At 38.1% G+C, this 16,249-nt stretch overlaps 1 protein-coding gene across 4 annotated transcripts in view; it reads left to right on the top strand.

The window, feature by feature from the left end:
- The window catches only part of stard9 (StAR-related lipid transfer (START) domain containing 9), a 65,691-nt gene that overhangs the window by 22,319 nt on the left and 27,123 nt on the right, over positions 1-16,249 (top strand). For all 4 annotated transcript variants that reach the window (XM_057859517.1, XM_057859518.1, XM_057859520.1 and 1 more), the window contains exons 4-9: positions 7,656-7,772; positions 11,692-11,724; positions 11,814-11,875; positions 12,293-12,405; positions 14,659-14,801; positions 14,878-14,945. In XM_057859517.1, coding sequence (XP_057715500.1) covers positions 7,656-7,772; positions 11,692-11,724; positions 11,814-11,875; positions 12,293-12,405; positions 14,659-14,801; positions 14,878-14,945 — 536 coding nt within the window. The remainder of the gene's footprint in view (positions 1-7,655; positions 7,773-11,691; positions 11,725-11,813; positions 11,876-12,292; positions 12,406-14,658; positions 14,802-14,877; positions 14,946-16,249) is intronic.

The following is a 16,249-nucleotide window of genomic DNA, read 5'->3' on the forward strand; positions in this document are numbered from 1 at the left end:
GGTATACTTTGAACAATAGGATATAATGGGAACGATTGGCTCCGGCGCTATTTTTTGCCGGACCAGGAACGCAGATGCATTTTGCGCAGTTGGTAACAAGGAATCCGAACTTTTAACAGCACGTCTGCCGCACGCACGCATCGCAAATCGCAGCGGAAAAATTACCGCCTTCACTTTTATTTATCGTGCGATAAATGGAATTATTGCGTATTGCGACAGGCTTACATGACACTATCATGGATATTACTGAATGGTTATGACAGATGTCATTTTTTTGTTGTCATTTTTTTTTCTAAAGTCTACCACAGTTCATTCCCACTTGAGGGCCTTTGATCAATTTAATACAAATTGAACACAGTCGGTTCCATCTCAACTAAAGTTGTAAAAATGAAAGGGCAATCTTGACGTTTTTGACAATTTTGAGAAATATTTCAGATATTTGAATGAAAACTATTGTTTTTAACAAACCGACATGTAAAAGATGATTTGTGCGTTTCAACCAATTTTATTGCATCGTTGCTTGACCATTCGATTTTTTGTTCCACAGCTACAGTAGATTCTTTTTTTCCCTCCCCTCTACAGAGGTCTGACTCGTAATGTTGGCAAAGTAGCATTTTATTAGATTAGGTAGATTTAGCTACATGTTTTCTCATGTTGACTCTAATGAGGTTATAGTATGTCCTGACTGACCCGCTCCACTTACACACCAGAAGGAAGTCCATACTAATTTTTTTCCTGTATCATTGTTTTCTCAAACGCAAACTCTTTGTTTTATGCTCAACACAAGCACCTTCCTGCCCATGTTCATGTTTAGTCTATCCATGGAGGCTTGTTTTAGGCTCCCGTGTCACCATTTTTGAATAATTTTTGGGGCTTTGTTTGATTCTTTTTTTATAGTAATTGTACTGAAATAAAACCACTCAGACTTATTGCGACTCGTAAAACTATTGTTTAAATCGGGACTGAGAGATCCAGTTGCGTAAGTTGAGGTAATTATAATTGAGTGAAAACTATATCGTCATGGTTTTTGTTTGTGCCAAGATTAAATAAGTGTAATTCTATGGCAGAGAATGAGTTAAAGACAATTAAATTGTGCATTAATATATTTTTTTAAGTATTTCTATCAGTCAAATCATTTAAGGTCATGATTGATTAATGGATTTTTGTTTTAATTTCTTAATTCTGAATTATTGATTTATTTATTAACAATTTTAACATTAATTTACTGTAATTTACAGTTGCATGGTTTTTTTGATAATTTTATAAATGATTCAGAATTTTAACTACCGTACTTTTCGGACTATAAGACACTACTTTTTACTTTTTTTTTTTTTTTAATCCTGCGGTATCTAGTCCAGTGTGGCTTATTTCTTCATTTATTTGGGTTAACAAGCAACACTTTATTTGACAATGGCGTCATAACACTGCCATAAGACCGTAATAATTATGGCATGACACTATCATAGGCATTAATGAATGCTTATGACTGATGTCATTAAGTGTCATCCGGCAAATTATGTCACTAACTCCATTTATGTCCAGGTTGGATCGTTTACATCCATTCAAAAGTGAGATAATTTGCCAGATGACACAAAATGACAACTGTCATGAGCATTCATTAACGCTCATGGGATTGTCATGAGGGTTTTTATGGCACCACTGGCAAATGAAATGTTACCAAATGCCATAACTACCAACTAATGAAACAACTGGAACAGTAATTGAAGAAATAATTTGCGCAGAACATGAATTTTGATTGTTATTTACATCTGTGGCGCTGCAATGCATGCTAGGAGGCATGTTGGACGACAACAGTGTTGACAGCAAGTGGCAGCAAAGGTTGACTGTCTCCCCCAAGGGAGCAGTAATGGCCAAATGAAGCAATGAAGCTTTGCAGCCAATTGGTTCATAGCTTCATGGTGGTTCATTTGGTCTTATAACAGTCCTATGATGTCGCTGTCAAATAAAGTGTTATCGGTTAATATCTTTTGGTGTAAATATCCCATAATGCAGCGAGGGCAGCTGCGGATTATAGTCCAGTGTGGTTTATCTATATGACCAAATGCCGTTTTCGTAAAAAATTTGTGTGTGTGTGAGAATTTAAAGTCAGGTGTGCCTTTACAGTCCGAAAATTACGGTAGTAATACTATATAACTCCATTGTTTTCGAAAATGTTCCAAATGTTTGCAAATATTGTATTTTTCTTAATTACTTCAATAATTATTCTTCTATTGAGGACTACTGAAATCAGAGAATATTTACTGTGAGGAGGTGTTATGGAGAGGATTTGTATCACTTTGAGCCCAAAGTATTCAAACGGAGAAACTTGTTTTCATTTGGGTTTGGTTAAGCGAGTGAGAACCTCAATTCTTTGGGACCACCAACCCTGTGGTGGCCCCCATTGAGTGATTTTAAAAGGGTCAGCTTTAACAAGGCCTGTATTGCTTCTCAACATAAGGAGGAGGAGAAAAGGAAGGATGAAGACATGGCTGGGTGGGGGGCTTTTTTTGTCTTTGCATTTAGGTGTCCTTTAAGCTGAGAAGCACAGAGTGGGCAACGCTGAGTGCTTTTGTTGAGCAGCAGTTACGTCACAAAAGTGTTTTCCACTACAAAAAAATGACTTTTTGCACTCAATCTCTAGTTTCTTGTTTTAGTACAATTGATTCATTGAGTGCGAATGATCGCTGCCATCCCTCCCAGTCAAAATGAATTGGACATCCATCCCTACCAATGGCAGCCTCTTGGGAGCAAAGGCGTAAAAAAAAATGAAAGCTCATTTGGGCTGCTTTGAGCCCACCTAAGTAGAAAAAAAAGAAAACTGGGGAGAAGGGTGTAAACCTTGGTTCACTACATTTCTTACAGCTGAGCAGAGTTTACTATATTTCTCACAGTTTAATTATCGTTAACATAGTGGAAAACACATTAGGGCTGGGCGATATGGCCTTAACTACGTATCACGGTAAATTGAGCAGATTTACCTCGCTAACGATAAATGCCGATAAATTCACCCAAGCGGACTGTTATATAATATGAAAATTTGAGTGAATGCATGGAATACAAATTAACCATTTCTCGTTAAATTTATTTACCAGCTTTCAATTTAACAATTGCACACGCAGTCTAAACATTTAAGTATATAAAAAAAATTGTAAACAATAAGAATTCTAGTGTGAACATTTATAACAGCTTGTATGACTTGAAAAATGTACAACATTATAAAAATCAATCTGACAACTGTGAAAACATGTTATTGTAACCCAAATGACTTGCAGCTTTAACAGTACACTTCAGACAAGTTATTGGTAATGGCTGCTGTGACATAATTATCCAACACAAGTGTTTAAGTCAAGGTTTCAGGGTTTTTTTCGAGAACATTTTTTAATACATGCACCCCCCACACAGACACAACCAGATTAAAGCTGTATTGCTCTGATGCCAATGAAACATTTAAGATTTTATGATGGCAGAATAAAGCAAACACATACAGGAAAAATAGCTGTGGTCATTAAAGTGTCATATTATATGAAGACTTCACTGTTGGATTATACTTTATGCTGAGTGCTTTACCATCATGAAAGCCTTCAGAGTAATCACACAGAGATGCCAAATAACGCGACGTAATGATTGCTAGATGAAGTCCGAGCCCAATCGACTCATTAATTTCAGCCGTTTCGACAAGGTTAGAGGCTAAGAGCAGTTATCAGACTCCATCACGTTCATTTGTAGCGTTAGCCGCTAGCGTTAACCGATAGCGTAGCCTGTAGCTTGGCTACCATAAGAAAGCAATGAAAACATCCTCTCCTGAAATTGTGAGAACTAGGGAGGACAGCGGGTGAAAGCCCGTCTGGAACCCGCCAAGAGTTTACTTAATGTCGGGTGAAAGTTTAGCGAAAGTCCCTTAAGACAGACTCCATTACGTTTGCTTGTAGCGTCAGCCGCTAGCGTTAGCCTACCGGGCTTCTGTTTGTTTGGCTTCCTGAAAACCACGTGACTCCATACGTAAGTACACTGACTGCCTTCTTAAAGGGGAATAAACATAGCCGAACAACACAGAGTCAAAGCGGGATGAAAAGACTATATTTTCTTGTTTTATTAAATTACCGAATTTACCGACATGGTCAAAATTATGTCGGTAACTGCGAAGAATTTCGGTAATGGTAAAATTACGGTTTACCGCCCTGCTCTGAAACACATACAGGAGGACTGAAAAGTACGTAGTATTTTGTCCCTACAGTCCCTATGCAAACCTACCTACCTTGATTGGGAGTTTACAATAAAATATAATTTGGGAACCAAAGTTCACAATAATGATTACCGTATTTTATGATACAGCTATTTTAAGAATGAAAAGAGCCACGTGATTGGATGTCTGTCACCGTCAATGGCAGCCAGTGAGTTAAAGAGAAAAACAAGCTATCTATGGAGAAATGAACTTTGTTTTGTTTTTGGCGCTTGAGCGGTCAATCTGTCAAAAACTGTGAGAATATTTCAGTGCAACATTCTTGTAAACAAATGCCTGCCTTTCTTAACAGACACATTTGTAGTTAAACAGTGATACCTTTTTAAAACAAAATAGGAATTCTTGGCAGAAAGATATTGTTAACCTACACCCTGAGCAGTCAATTAGTTAATTTATTAAATAGTTACTACAGTAGGAAGGTTTTTTATCTGTTTCCTTAGTTTTAGTGTTCCAAGTGTTAATATGCCAAAGTTACTATCTGGTTCATGTAAAAACAGTTCATTTAGAGAACACATCTTGTTCATCTGTTACCATCAATGGCAGCAAATGAGTTCAAGTTTTCGGATTTGGTCAATACAGTATATAAAAAAACATACAAAATCAAATCCAAATAAAATGCTGAGAAAGAATGCTATCACTTTGTTTAGATGAACCAATTTTTGATAATACGATACCTCGGGTGGTGTTACTGAGCTAAGAACGCGGGTATCCAAATTCTGGGGTTTTTCCCACATCATTTTCTTTTGTTTTTGATCCCCTATAAACAAGGTAAGTTACTGATGTGATCTTCTGGCAATACACGTGATCCATCCAAAGGTAACACATGTTTCAAGTGTGAGAGGAGACTTAAGCAACCTGATACAGTGTAGACTCCATGCATAACACAGCGAGGGGTCCCCTCCAGGCCCCAGGGTAAGTCCGCAGTTTCAGTGGGCAAGTACACGTTAGAGAAAGCAGGGAGGAATGTTCTCAACATTGCTTCAAAAGATCAAGGGTTGGGCATACTTTCAACATACTTCCCTGTTTGTGAGTCTGGATCGGGAGAATCCAAGTCCGTTTCTACATGAAGCTTACAAAACGGTGGGGATGGGTTTAAGTTGGACTTGCTTGAAAGGGCTTGCGAAAGCCCCTTAAGGCAAGGGCCTTTGGGTGCTTTTAGGAGCGTGTGAATTGCTGTGTTCGTACTCAACAGTGGAGTTACGTCGACACAAAACTAGTTCGAGCCACTGAGCAGTTTTGAAGTCGTGCATTTTCATAATGCGTTTCAATAACAGTATATCGATGACATGTCTAATCAAACGTTGGACTAAAAGTTGCATTTTTGGGGCAGTTTTATATGATCAAAGACTTGGAGAAAAATAATTCTGCATTAGTAACAATAAAATGGAGAAAAACAGGCCATACAGGCATCTTCTGACATAAGATTAACCGTTATTCCTATGACTACAGCATAGCCTAAACAAAATAACATAGCTTGTTTATCAAACTCTCGATCAAACTCCATATCACTACCATATCCATTAAAGTCTTGGTGTCACTTCTGAGCAACTTTGGCAACACTGGAAGTAGAAAGCACATCAAAAGCACACATCTCACGGCTGCCAGTGTGATTAAAAAAACAAACAAAAAACTTCTACTGATAAGTCGCACCTGAGTATAAATCGCAGGCCCAGTTAATCTACGAGAACTTGAGCGATTTATAATGCAGAAAGTACTGTAACGATGTTTGGCTTGAAACCACCATTTCATTAGAGCTGCTACAAAAAAATATTGTTAAGGTCTCGTAATCACTGATTATTTTTTGCGATTCGTCAACTAATCGGCTCATATAATATAACTACATTAATTACTGTTTTATTACTCTGGACTATTGCTGCCATTCCATCCGGTTTAGATGTCTATCGCTGTCGATGGCAGCTAAAACTACTACTTTGTTATTTCACACTATTTGAAGAATTTTGGGGGAGTCTTATTAGATCTTTACCATATCTTTAATTGTAGAGGTGTGCAAAATTTCCGATTCTTAGATTATTCGCGATTCGACCGTGGAAGATTCGAGAACGATTCACAAACATCCAATTTCCGATTATTGAAATATGCCAAGTAAAGCGGAAGTAAAACACAGCGCGCCACGCGGTCTTCGGGACGCAATGAGGAACGGAGCGAGAGTAGCTAAACATCATGCTTCTCATTACCCGGCCCCTCGGGTAATGCCAATGCTCAACTCACGGCTCTAGCTCAACTCCTGCCACGAGATAAAAAAACACAACAACATACCTGACTGCTGCCGACAGCTGCTACAAAGTACATCCACATAATGTCACGGTAGATATCATTTATATAGGACTAGATGCAATATAGATTCGGTAGCGTTAGCATTACATCTACAGAAAGCTAGATGTGGCCGTTAGTAAACGGCCGCCATCTTAAAGCAGTACACTTCCCTGCAAGGCTGTTGTAGCGAACCTTCCAAGCGAACCTAATTAACTTTTTATCTAAAATACTCCTAAATCGGTAAAATATTGACTTGAATCTATCTTTAAAATAGTTTTAAAACTTTCAAATGTCGAAAGTAGACAAAAGGGAAATTATGGAATAACGGGAGCAATTTTAACAACTTTAACGGTTGATTCACAACATTAAATTAACTGAATGTAGTTTAAAGCTGCTGATACAGAATGGGGACTGGAGTTTTTTTAATTTACTGTTATTTTTGTATATTTGTTTACTGTTATATGTTAACTTGATACTGAAATAGTACTTTGGTTTAGCCTGAGAGTATTTTTGAACAATTTTGGAACTAATGTACAAAACATTAAAAAAAAAAAAAAAAAAAGAAAAGAGGGGGGTGCATCAATAATCGTTTTATAATCGAATCGGAGCCTCTGAATCGTAATCGTAATTGAATCGTTTGGTGCCCAAAGATTCCCAGCTCTATTTAATCATGTGCGTGACCATAAAAACAAAATGGAAGGGAAAAAAAAATAAAGAGGCCTTAATTGATTATTTGGAGTGGGATTCTCCCACACCCAACTGTTTTGCTTTGCCCCAATGCCTTTTATAGTCCCATGTCTATTTTCTAGAGCTAGTCTTGTTATGCACACACGCACGGGCCACTTTCTTGTTTACCCAAAATATGAACTGACATCGCTACTCCTTGATCAAACATCTCAGGAAGCGACGATACCCGCCTCCTGGTATTGTGCTGGTGAAAGTTACACTCATGTTTTTTACACAATTGGATTCAGAGCGCGGAAACGCTCGCGAAGCACACTCTCACAACACAAAACGCACTCAGTGGTTCCCGCTGAAAATGTTTTGGTGACACCAATACTGGGGCAGGGTTGTTTTTCAAAACATACAGTACATGATGAATATTGATTGGTTCATTTTGAATCATTTTTGTATTGTTCAGGTGTTCCAGGATTTGGGTGTGTCGGTGCTGGCCGGAGCTTCCGAGGGCTACAACGTCTGTCTGTTCGCTTATGGCCAAACGGGATCTGGAAAGACGTACACAATGATGGGCACACCGGTGAGGAAAACTGGGACCACCCAGATTATGGTCAATTGTTGGCATGACCAAGCCAGTAGCAAAACTTTAAAATAAATAAATAGATAAACATTGATTACATTGTAAAAAATTAACGTCCAAACAAGGCTGAATATCTCACATCAAGGGTATAAAATGTCCTAGGTCTTGTCTGGCAAGATGTTTCTTCTTTAAAAAATAAGACATTTAAACATTATAGATCAATGTTTAAATGTACTAACGTATTGGCCCGAATATAAGACGGCCCTGATTATAAGACGACCCCCTCTTTTTCAAGACTCAAGTTTGAAAAAAGACTTTTTGAACACCAAATTAATGTTTGTACAGAAAATAATTACAGTACATCTGAAACAAATGACTATAACAATATATTTGAGAGAAAAACATGTTATTTTGCCTCATTCAAATCTTAATATCTGAACATTTAAATATGTAAACTAAAGTGCAATCACATTCATAAATGAATGGCTTCTGGTTTTTGAAATATAAATAAACCAATCTATTGTGATAAAGCAACAAAATTGCAATAACTGCATTAACCATCAAAGTGAGGTCTAACTAACTGTAGTTTGGGAACAAATCTGAATAAGGAAAAACATTGCAATAAAATAATGCAAGCTGGTTAAACTTGAGAGTAAATGAGATCTCTCATGACAGAACATCGCTTCAATGATATCTGCCGCCATCTAGCGTCGTAAATGGGTATAATGTCTAGTCCGCGTGTATAAGACGATCCCCACTTTTCCAGTCTTATTTCAATGCAAAAAACAGTCTTATATTCGGGCCAATACGGTAATTTCATGACGTGACATTTTAAAGCTATGCTGACTGAAAATTGCATCGATTAATAGAGTAATCGGATAAAACATTTTTTAGGTAAAGGGCAATTTTCAATATACTGTACATTAGAAAACAAGACATTTCACCTTACATTAAAACCTTTTTAGACAATCATTGTCTTTATTTTACTGTAGATGTACATTGTTGAAAACAGCCAACAATTTTATCGCAGATGTGACTAGAAAAAAACCCTCAACAAATTTACTGCTTTCGCTCAAATTCTCATTTCTTACCTAAAAATGTCATTACGCTTGATAATAGAGATGTCCCGATCCGATATTTGGATTGGATAGGATGCCGATATGGGCAAAAAAATGCGCATCGGTATCGGATCGGCCAACACGGAAAAATTCCGATCCAGACTTCCGATCCAGTTTTTTTTTTTTAAATCCGGTCCGTGTTTTCCAGCGCACCGATTTACATAATCCATTCTAGTTTTTGCTTTGGTTTCCCTAAAATCCGGTCCGTATTTTACGGCACTCCTTCAACACACTACATTACCGTCTCCCGATTTACCAAGAGACTTTATCGGTAAAAATTTCAGCTGTGTGGGATCATTCCACCTTAAAGGACGACAAAGACGAAGAGGCAGAGTGCAACATATGCCACAATAAAGTCAAGTGTGGTGGTAAAGCTGTAAGAATTTCTAATACAACCAACCTAATCAAGCATTCAGCGAAATACCACCACAAACAATGTAAGGCGTATGTTGAGAAAACCGAAGATAAAAAGAAAGGTCCTATACAACTAACACTGGCAGAAACTTTTACTATGCGTGACAAACTGGCACTTGATAGTCCCAAAGCCCAGGGAATAACAAGAGTCATTGCCGAAGAATTCATTCTGGATGACGAGCCATTATCTCTCGTGAGACGCACCATCCAACACTTAGAACCACGGTACAACATGCCCAGCCGTCATTACATCCTTGAGCAATTCGGCCGTGGAAGATTCGAGAACGATTCGCAAACATCCAAATTCCGATTGTAAAGCCTAATACACAGCGCGGTCTTCGGAACGCAATGAGAAACGGACCGCATTGCGTCCCGAGAGTAAACATCATGCTTGTCATAGACCCGGGTAATGCCAATGCTCAACTCACGGCTTTAGCTCAACTCATGTCGCTGGATAAAAAACACAAGAATACCTGACTGCTGCTGACAGCCGCTACAAACTACGTCAACATCGTTATACTGTAGATAATAGATATCATATGTATATAGAACTAGATGCAAAATGACAGACTCAACGGCGTTAGCAACATTGAAGTATGGAAAACTAGATGTGTTAGTAAACGGCCGCCATCTTAAAGCAGACTTCCCTAGTAGGCTGTTTGTTGTGAACCTTCCAAGCGAACCTATTTAACTTTTTTATCTAAACTACTCCTAAATCGGCAAAATCTTGACTTGAATCTATCTTCAAAACAGTTTTAAAACTTTCACATGTCGAAAGTAGACAGAAGGGAAATTATGGAATAACGGGAGCAATTTTAACAACTTTAACAGTTGATTCGCAAAATAAATAAATTGAATGTAGTTTAAAGCTGCTGATACAGAATGGGGACTTGAGTATTTTATTTACTGTTTTAAAATGTTAACTTGATCCTGAAATAGTTGTTTATTTAAACCTGAGAGGCTTTTTATACAATTATTGTAACTATTGCACGAAACATTAAAAGCATCTAATAGCTTGGGGGGATTTGTGGGATTTTCCACCGAGGTTGTTTGTGTGTTTTGCTTTTTTAAGACCGTTTACAATATTATTTGCACGTTTTACCTACTGACTATGCAATTTCTGTTTGTTATTTATAATGTTTTGTGTTTGTCATTGAATAAACAGGTCAGTTTCTTGTTACCAACCGTTGTGTGTTATTCACTCACCTAATTCAGCTGGCTAGTTGTTATCAAGAGTACTAAAACTCTTTTCAACATGAGTCTGACAACTAAGTAAGGAGGCTAAATTACTTTAACACATGCTCAGATAGGCCGGTATCGGTATCGGCCAGTATCGGTATCGGATCGAAAGTGCAAAACAATATTGGTATCGGATCGGAAGTGCAAAAACCTGGATCGGGACATCCCTACTTGATAACACACTTCACTTAAAAGTGAGGTGTTTTTCCCACGTATTTCAATTAAAATTTCCATTTGCGACCAGCTAATTTTAAGTTCTAGTTAAGTTTTAATTTAGTCTAAATTGTAAGTCTGATAAGATTTTTTGCAGTGTTCAAAATATATGTATGATACATGCTGTATTGGAGTATATTAGGCACCAGTGCTACTTAGTGTTTTATTCATGAATAACTACTGAGCTAAAATTGACAGTTAGCATTATTATGTTTTTATTTTACACCCTCATCACTCTACAGAGCTGTGTTTTTACGGGGTAAATAAACCTGTTTGAAAGACGTTAGCCACGGATCGACATTAGTCATAATAGAAACCTAGCCCTCCGCAGAGCTAACGTTACGTTAGCACGGAACAGTAATGGTAATCTTATTCATTAGCACTACATTGACTTCATTTTACCTTGTCTCGAGTATCGCTCCTCCCCTCTCGGAGTAAACAGGGTGCCTTCGGTTGATCTGCAGCATTGAAGGCTCAGATTGAATACATGCAACAATGTTCGCCTTGGTTTCCAGCTTGAAATGCTCTCACACTTTTGACATTTTCTGCTTTTTATTGGTGCCTTTCTCTTCGCTTTTGTCAGCTTCTTCGTCGTTAACTCTATATTCATGCATGGTTGAAATCAAATACGTTCCGCCACCTCCGTCTTCTTCCTGTATGAACGTGACGTCAGCGCGTTGTGCCGCATTAAATGTAGTCCGGGCCAAACGTCATGCTAAGAGCTGGCGAAATTAAACGTTTCTTAGAGGCGGAGAAAATTCCTCGATTAATTTTTAAAATACAGTTGCTCGAATTATTCGAGTAATTGTTTCAGCTCTATTCAAGACATTTAAATTTTGGCTTGTTAAAATTTTATTTCCAGAGTATTGGATTTGATGAAAGGTTTTGTAATTATTACACAAATTCTAAAGCGATAATCTGTTTTCTGACACCAGGACTGCACTGGTTTGACGCCTCGCATCTGTCAGGTATGCCAGGGGATTCAAATATTCTTTTTTTTTTTTTTTTAAGTTGTTATACTCTTTTTGACTAAATAGCATCCCACTTGTCCTTCAAGGGCCTGTTCCGGTCTCAGGATCCGCTTTCTGATGGGCAAAACTCAAGCAGAGTGGAGATAAGGTAATGCTTCATTTGCGACTTCTCGTTTTACTTGAAATCCTATCAGTTGTTTGCTTACAAAGCTTAAGGGCAAATAAATTTTGAGTAACTTGTTTATCCTGTTCCTGAATTTGTATCCACACCTTGTCTCGTATTGTATTAACATAGAATCAACAAATAGTGTTTTTGGAGTCCACATTATCACAATTAACTCAATGGCTGCCATTGATGCCATATACGTCTAATTTATTTTGACTGGGAAGGCTGGCAGCGATTATTAAATATATTGGATGGATCTAACATCAATCGTAGACAGATATTAGCAATGCTACAACAGTGCCATCCAATGAATACACTTTGCTGTGAATTAGTCAAGTAAAATGCAGTTTTACATGTACCAATAAATATTTAGAACACAATTTTGCATTGGCTGTACAGTTTTCTGGAAATCTACAATGAGCGAGTGCGAGACCTGCTGTCCAGCAGCGAGCAGAAGAAAAGAACTTCGCTAAGAGTCAGGGAACACCCTGAAAAAGGGCCCTATGTGCAAGGTGAGCACATGCCACAAACACTAATAACAATGTACAAATTTTGATGAAATTTCACATCAATCAGTATCAGGGTCAGTACAGTGATCACTTGCAACTTTGCGCCCTCAGTCCATCCCGGATTTTTTTTTTCCAATAAAAATAAATAAATAAATAAATGCAATATTTTATAGAACTGTCCCGATCTGATCACGTAGTCTCTCACTCTGGCTCCTGCCGCTTTTCTTGGTCAGGCAGTGCACTGGAGTTGCTTATTAAAGTTAACGATGATTGACAGACGTTAAGGTTTGATCTTGCCAGGGACGCTTAAAAGCCGAAACTTCAAAGCGCTGCATACGTCAATCATCGTTTAACTTGTTAAACGGTTGCTGTGGCAACTCTTTGTGTGTAAATGAGCAGCTTGAGCAGATTTCAGTGGACTCAGTCAATGAAGCATTTAATAAAGACAAAAAAATGTTCTTTCTTTTTTAAAAATCATTCGGTGGGACAGGAACATGTTTTTTTTTTTTTTAAACTTGCCATAATTACATTTTAAGTGCCCAAAAAACATTTAAAAAAAAAAAAAAATATATATATATATATATATATATATATATATATATATATACATACACATACATTTTTTTTTTAAGTTGGGGGAGAAAAAACATGCCACATATGTATCTCTTTCCAAAGCTAAGACATTGAACACAAAAAAAAACGGGTTCTGGTCCCTATTAACCGTGAAAAACGAGGGATCGCTGCATTACTGAAATGACTAGTTAAAAAAAAAGTGTACTTCAGACTTCTTTTGCTGTTACTCATTTTTCCATCAGACTTTTTTGCCACATCCAGAGAAATCTCAAGTGACCACAAGAAGTGAGGTCATTTCCTGACAGCAGTGTTAACAGACTTTTAAGGAATGAAGGTTCATAGTTCCGTAAACACGAAATACATGTTACATTTTTAATTCACTACGTCTCCTCTGTTGAACACGTGGTGTGGGCTTTAGCCTCATTCCATTTTAAAAATGTACTTTAGTTTCTCAATTACAGTATAGTTGCCCTCTTTCCAATATACACTGTGTAACAAATGTCTTCTGACATGTGGATAATTCCCACTGTTGTGTAGGCCCATGTTCTGCTTATGGATATTTAATTGTAAGTCTGAAATGTTCTTAGCATTTTCTGTGTTTGAAGGGCAAGTCTTCAATTATTCCTTGATCTCTGAGGGCCATCATTTTGTCTTACACCGCCCTCTGCTGTCAACATATATGAACTTCAAAATGGCTTTGACGCAGGGTGCGGCAAGGGGTTGCCGCGGCCCTATATACATTTACTGGCCATCCCACAGGCTAGTATACTGTAGATATTAATAATGCTACTGTTATTACACTGCACATTTGATCATTGGCAACATGAAATGCAGCATTACACAATAAACCAAAGTAGGCCTACGTATCAGGCATTTCCTTAAACGGACAGACAATACCTTGTTTTGGGCTATGTTCACGCCGCACGCAGGTCAATTCTGATATCTCTATGCTGACATTTTCATGCAGTTATGAACAGTTAGTTTCCGATGTTTTCAAATTCAATCTCAGGCTTTTTCATGATATAATTTTGATATGTATCCGATAGGGGAGCGACAAAATATCGAAATGGTGATATATCGTGCCACTTTGTATCCCAAAAGGTTATCGATATGCTCAAGAATCGAGATATCGTTTTAAAAAGGTTTCAATGTTTTAAAAAAAACAAACAAACACAAAAAGAACCATCAAGTTGCTACCAAAATCTTCCACCATAATTAGTGTCTCAGATTACTCTAAGGCTACCTTGACTGTGCTCGACACCCAATCCATTTAGACTGGGAACGTTTGTTCATTCGCTGCCACCCTCCCAGTTCAAATGGATTGGACGTCTACTAGTGATAAACTCATTCCAATTCACAGCAGAAGCTTGTTTTTTCTGTTTATTAGTTGTTTTTAGAATAGCCTAGAATGATTTCCTGACCAATGTATCGATAATCGTTGTATCGTCGGATCATCGTTATCGTGAGATTTGTATCGCAAACTGTATCGTATCGTGAGGTACCAAGAGGTTCCCACTCCTACCACAATCACATGAAAGTTACCAAACATTGAAACCAGATTTAACATGCAACAAGCAAAATTATTGTTTAATTACATGATGGTTACAATGACAAATGAGGGTGGTGTTAGACAAAAGGGCAGCCCCCTGACATGTCACATAAAAAAATGCCCCATCCCTTCAGATCTATCCCAGCATGTGGTGTCAGACTATCAGCAGGCAGTGGACCTTCTGGAGGCGGGCATCGCCAACCGCATCACGGCGGCGACGCACAACCATGACGCCAGTAGCCGCTCTCACGCCATCTTCACCATCCAGTACACACAGGTATGACCGCCACCGTTAACAATGAAATTATGTAATTTTATGCAGATAATCTTACCGCCAAACTTTTCGGTCACAGGCCATTCTTGAGAGCAACCGTCCTTCTGAAACAGTCAGCAAGATTAATCTGGTGGACCTGGCTGGCAGGTGAGACCTGGTTATTGACAAAACTGCCTTCTAGTGGCAGAATGCAAGAATACAGCCTTTTTCCAAACGATTCATTTTTGCCCTGAAAGAAAATCTGCACACTTTTTACATATATTACATATCATTTGTAGCAATTACGCATAATTTAAATCCTTTACAATTGAATTTCAGTACTGAACCTTTTTTAACTTTTAGTGTCATTGTTATTAACTCATTCACTGCCGTTGACAATAATCTGAACTGGGATGGTTAAAGTGCGTATGACAGGAGAAAAAAAGTCTTAAATAGGATTATTATGTGAATTAGAATCATATTTTGAGACGATTTGACTATATACAACAATTTAGCAAAGCGCAGATGACGAGAAATTAGTTTTTTAATCTGCCGGTTAGCCACGCCTACCATTATAGGGCTCTAGCGTCCCCAACAGGTGGATGACGTCAGCGGGAGAATGGGCTCGTCGGTTTTAACTATTCAGCCCATTGAGGGGGAATTATTCAGAACGAGAAAAACGCGACGAAGAGAGCCGCAAAATGTCATTGTTTCAGTCTCTCTACTCCAATATTTTTACAGGATATTCATTTTATCCAAGTATTTTTTTCCCCAATAGCTAAATAAATGGCTTGAGAAGGACCAGTCAGCCCGTCGAGGGGGAATTATTCAGAACGAGGAAAACGCGACGAAGAGAGCTGCAAAATGTCATTGTTTCTGTCTCTCTACTTCAATATTTTTACAGGATATTCTTTTTATCCAAGTATTTTTTTTCCCCAATTGGTAAATAAATGGCATGGTCATGACAAATAACAGTCTTGTGCTAAATGGAATATGAAATACTAAAAATGCATTTATTCAGTGTGACATGGCAAAATTACTCCATAATGGTCAAAACTGTCGACTTCACCTTTACTGTCGCACCCGCCGAACGATATTTTATGACACCTAAATCGGGCTTATGTCTTTTCCCTTCCCCGGCTTCGGAGAATGTAAACAAACCAAGAGGCGTGACAGCTAGCCGACATGCTAACCCGAACCGAGTGGTGTTTCAAAGTCTTCGAAGCGGAAAATCACACATAACTAGCCTGGATCATTTGACATGACGACTGGGTTGTCGATTGTCTCTGCCGATCGGCAAACCGCCCGGCGGAGAGCAATTGACAACTCGTTCCCCGGAGGAGGGCAGCTGCAGTTGTTGTGCAGCTAACGTGCAGCTAATATGCATGAGGAGAGCTTTTTACATGCCTATCAATGATCAAACGTAAGTAGTCTTTTATTTAAAGAAAGTTTGTAGTGTTTACTTTGTAATC

This window comes from Corythoichthys intestinalis, chromosome 15 (assembly GCF_030265065.1).
Source record: "Corythoichthys intestinalis isolate RoL2023-P3 chromosome 15, ASM3026506v1, whole genome shotgun sequence".
Lineage (NCBI taxonomy): Eukaryota > Metazoa > Chordata > Actinopteri > Syngnathiformes > Syngnathidae > Corythoichthys > Corythoichthys intestinalis.